We start from the raw sequence: 4,484 nt of genomic DNA on the forward strand, positions 1-4,484 counted from the left end.
CTTATTTGCATACTTGAAATTTACCTCTTTGTCCTTGTCTGATCAGTGATTCTGTAGTTCTGGTTTGGACTGTTTCTGGTCTAACACCTCTAGCTTGGTCATTTTATTTATTATCTTAGTATTTTGATCATTGAACAAAAACTATGTGGTTTACTTGGTCAGAGAAGCCGCAAAATCAGGTTGTTGGTTTTCTTGACCATCCAGACATAGTGATAAACTCATCGATACAATAATCCCAATGGTTAGTTACCATGGGAAAAGTGCTTCATTTGGTGAGTGTTTCCTGCATGCCATATTCGTGCTACTGTGTTGAATACAAAGATGGCTGTTTTGTCATCTAGGAAGTCACTTCAGCCTCCAGAATGGTGTTTTAAGCTCTTTTCTTACAACTTGTCACATCAGTGACCTAAGGAAGACGTCTTCCTCGTCAGATTAGAGATTAAAAATGTAAAATTGTGCCCCCTGTCATGCTGTAACTGGTTCAGAAACATTGAATTGCAACATCAACTTGGGAGCAATTGATTTGTCCCCCCCACTAAGGTGCTGCAAGGGTCAAAGTAGGGGGTCAGCAGAAGAAATGTTTGAAAATGATTCATGGTTTGTTTATGCGATTAAAATCTCAGATGATATATTTGTTCACTAGTGACAAATTTGTATCTCATCAAAATGTCTAATTGCGGGCGCAAGCACGCATGGCCGAGTGCGGATGCACCACCTACGCATGCGCAGCTTTGAGTGACTTGTGGGCACAAAATCAATCTACGGTGCGGGGAGTGTTAAAATTGATATCTAGGGTGTCTACATCTTAACATCACTTATGTCTGAAAGTGACAAGGAGCATTAAAAAACGATGCATGTAGGTTACTTTGTGGGCAGAATGCTTGAGTTGTAGCCCTTAAATTGGTACAAACTGTCATTAGGTTGCTTTGCTGAGTCAGTAACAGGTTTCACAAATGGTTTATGGTGCAAAATAGGCTTTGCCAAAATCATGATTCCTGGCTCAAACATTTGTTTATTTTGCAACTTACATCCACATCCACTATATCTAGCCAGTGCACACATAAACCTAGCATTGTCACAACATATATATGGTGTATATATTCAATCAGGAAAAGAAAACACAAGTCTGGTTGGGAGCAGATTGCAGGCAAAATCTAACTGACTAGCGGCCTCTGGGGCACGGGCCCTGCATGTCAGTCTTACACACTGGAGTTCCTGTGTATCTAGTCCCTAATTTGGAGTCTGAGCTCTGAAGATGAAGCTAGGCATCTCCCTATCGATCAAGCATATCTACAGTCGTGAAATACTGCTGGATCGTTGACCTCCATGAACCTGGCAATCTCGTCCCAGTACCCGTCTTTGTAGCAATCGTTCGCGGCCAGGCTCTGATCGTTCTGATGGAACGCAATGGTCATCGCCGGCGAGTTCAGCTGCGGCTTCTGCTCTATTGCCGGCGGAGGTAGGGAGTTGAACCACTGCCCCTGAAACTGCTGGTGGCTGTGAACGCTCTCCCTGAAGAAGCCGCCGCCGCCGCCGCCGTTCAGGATGTTCATCTGATTGCTGAAGTGATGCTGCCGGGGCACGCTCGGAGCGGCGGCCGGCAGGCAGTTCATGTACTCGTCCCCGCCGTCGGACTCGAAGCTCCCCGTGTTCGAGCTCGAGTCGGCCGGCGGCAGACCGTTGCCGCCGGCCACCGGCTGCCTCCACACCTGCTGCGGCTGCTGCCTCTTGTAGGTGATGTTCCTCTTGAAGATCCTGCAGATGGTCCAGACCTCCTGCATTTTCAGACACGAAGAGCACCATATCTTGTCAGTGTTGACATTTTGCTGCACTTCACGTTCGTCGGAGAATTTCGCGCTCTCCTCCACACGTGCGGGAGTGCAGCGTGACTTGTGATTTTCACACGCGTGAAAATTAGTACTAGTCTCCTGGTGGCATTGCATGGCTGGAAATGGGGGTGTGAATTGGTGGAAATAGAGTGTGCTTGAGCATGGAGCTTACTGCTTCTTGCATGCTCGGGGAGGAATTGGCGGTGGCGGCGGCCGGCGGGAGGCGGAACTCGTGCATCATCCAGTCGGTCTTGGTGCCCTTGCCGGCGCTGCCGCGGTAGTACACGAGGGACTTCTTGAGGCCGATGGACTCGCCGGAGTTGGTGGCGGAGTAGATGGGGCGGTCGATGCCGGTGGCCTTCCAGAACCCGGAGCCGGTGACCCTGTTGGGCCTGATGCTGTTCCGGTACTTCCTCCCTCTCAGGCAGAAGAAGTACCATTCCTTCTCTCCAGCAGCCGTGCTCGCCTCTGAAGTTTGCAATTTCGATTCAGTTTCTTCTTTTTTCCGGAGTAAATTCCGATTCAGTTTCATACATAAGCATGAACAAAAATTACTTTTGAACTTTAAACCTCTAGGATGCTTCATCAATTGCTAAGAATTGTATGAGAAGTAAAGTAGTAAAGTAAGAAACCGGCCGGGACCGATTAGCATATGTGCGCACACTTACTAGGGAGGTCCCATGGATCATGCTTGTAGATGTCCATCTCCTTGATGATCTCTATGCTGAGCGGCTTCCTCGCCACCTTCCGGCGGAGGTAGAACGTGACGAGCTCCTCGTCGGTCGGGTGGAACCGGAACCCCGGGAGCACCACTTCGTCTTCCTCCTCGTCTCCGGCGGCGATCAGCGCTTCTCCGTCTGTCTTCACCTTGCCCATGCTTATTACTTCTCTCCCAAACTCCTTGGCCACCATGATCTCCTACTAGTGTGTGTGCACTTTCACTAGGAATTCGATCTATGTTCGATGCTTCTTGATGTGATCTTCTAGATGACCACTCAACAAGGAGATAAGGAATTAGTACTGGTGTGGTTCATACTCCCAAATGGATTAGCACGGCTTCCATGGCTTATAAAGGGGGTCGGACATGGTCTTACAAGTGGTGTCATTTATTTTGGTCCAAGTCACTATGTTTGAATTCTATTAATTACCATCTTGACGAATCTCCAGGGGTAGTACAGCCAGAGTTCTAAATAGCCGGCTATAGCTTCCGCTAAAGACGGCTATAGTCTCTAGAAAGGACAACCGCTATGGCATTTAGCCCGCTAAAACCGGCTATAGTCCGCTAAATGTCGGCTATAGCCCGCTAAACACTGTAACGGTGACCTTGCCGCTAAATACCTTAGCCGGCGATTTAAAACCATGAGTACAGCAACCACCGACACTTTGTTACTATAGTCTGTGTTACTTTTCACCAGTTGGTTGTGGTTTGTTTTTTCTTCTGAAAGATGGCTGATTGTGGTTTGTACATGTGCGAAAGCTACGTGCGACTTGCTGGCGCCTCAGAAGAGTAGCCATGCAGCACTAGTTCGTGCCACGTCCAAGTCACTTGGTGTAAGGTTTTGCTGAGAAATCAAAAGGGCCTGAGCTCATAGTTTGACTCGGTCCCTGTGGAAGGGAAAGGATGATTTACAGATTAGCACAACACAAAAGGACGGACGAGAGAGAGAGAGAGAGAGAGAGAGGAGTTTTAAGGACGGACCGTACTGTTTCTAAATCTGTTTAATTAAATCGAGTTAAAACTGCGAGACAGACAAGTGGACAAAGGAATTGAACACCACACCAGTATTGTAGTATGTCATTTTGATACGATTGGAGAATCATTTTGGACTTTGGTGTAGAAAGTCAGATCATGACTAATTAATTAGATCAGGGCACACTAACACGTAGCGCAGCACGCATGCATCTTCCAGAAGGTTCATAACGGAAGGGGATTTACTGCAGGTGGAAACAAGGGATCGAGTTTGTGCAGCAGGTTTTGCAGGCATTTCTCCCCATAATGAGCATGCACTTCTCCCAAATTATTCTGTGTGAAATGATAATTTCACACAAGTTAGAATTATGCGCTCTTCATTTCTTTAATCAAAACAATATATACCATAACTTGATGTTTCAATATACTGTAGAAACTAAAAGGACGTGTGATGGGCATTTATAGGACAGATTGGTCACATTGCTATTTTTCAGAAGAAAAAAGCACATAGAGAAAAATTGATTGTGTCATTAGGAATTCTCAGAGATTTCTACGTAACATCCACATACGCAGCTGCTACACAAGTTCCAGTTAGTTTTTTTTTTAAGAAAAACTTTGATTGTTGGAGGTAGGAAGAATCTAAGTATGGAATACTCCTACCTTATGCAGCCGACACGAGATATTCTTTGGGGGCTATGCAGGTGTGGTCGGCTCAATTTCTTTATTTTCTTTTTCTAAAAAAGAATGGATGGCCCGATTTCTTCTCCGATCCCCGCCGCGGATCCGTTAAAAAAATGATGGCCCCACCCGTCAGTGGCAAAAAGGAGATGCGCTCAAGATTCCAGAAGAGCAGCTGCGCCGAAGAATGTTTTACAGGTATGAGAGCGACTGAATTCCAAACAACAATAACCTCATCTTCTATGGCCTACACTGGACATGGTCAGCCGCCCGCTCTGTTTGGTCTC

General features: G+C 46.5%; 1 protein-coding gene across 1 annotated transcript; it reads right to left on the reverse strand.

The window, feature by feature from the left end:
• Nucleotides 1-976: 976 nt before the first annotated feature.
• Nucleotides 977-2,880, reverse strand: LOC120689896 (transcription factor JUNGBRUNNEN 1-like). The gene is made up of 3 exons (XM_039972342.1): nt 2,498-2,880; nt 2,002-2,297; nt 977-1,775 (listed from the first exon to the last, which is right to left on the reverse strand). The coding sequence occupies exons 1-3, from the start codon at nt 2,739-2,741 to the stop codon at nt 1,281-1,283; spliced, it is 1,035 nt and encodes a 344-aa protein (XP_039828276.1). The 5' UTR covers nt 2,742-2,880; the 3' UTR covers nt 977-1,280.
• Nucleotides 2,881-4,484: the final 1,604 nt, after the last annotated feature.

The sequence above is a fragment of the Panicum virgatum genome, chromosome 9N (genome assembly GCF_016808335.1).
Source record: "Panicum virgatum strain AP13 chromosome 9N, P.virgatum_v5, whole genome shotgun sequence".
NCBI classification, from domain to species: Eukaryota; Viridiplantae; Streptophyta; class Magnoliopsida; order Poales; family Poaceae; genus Panicum; species Panicum virgatum.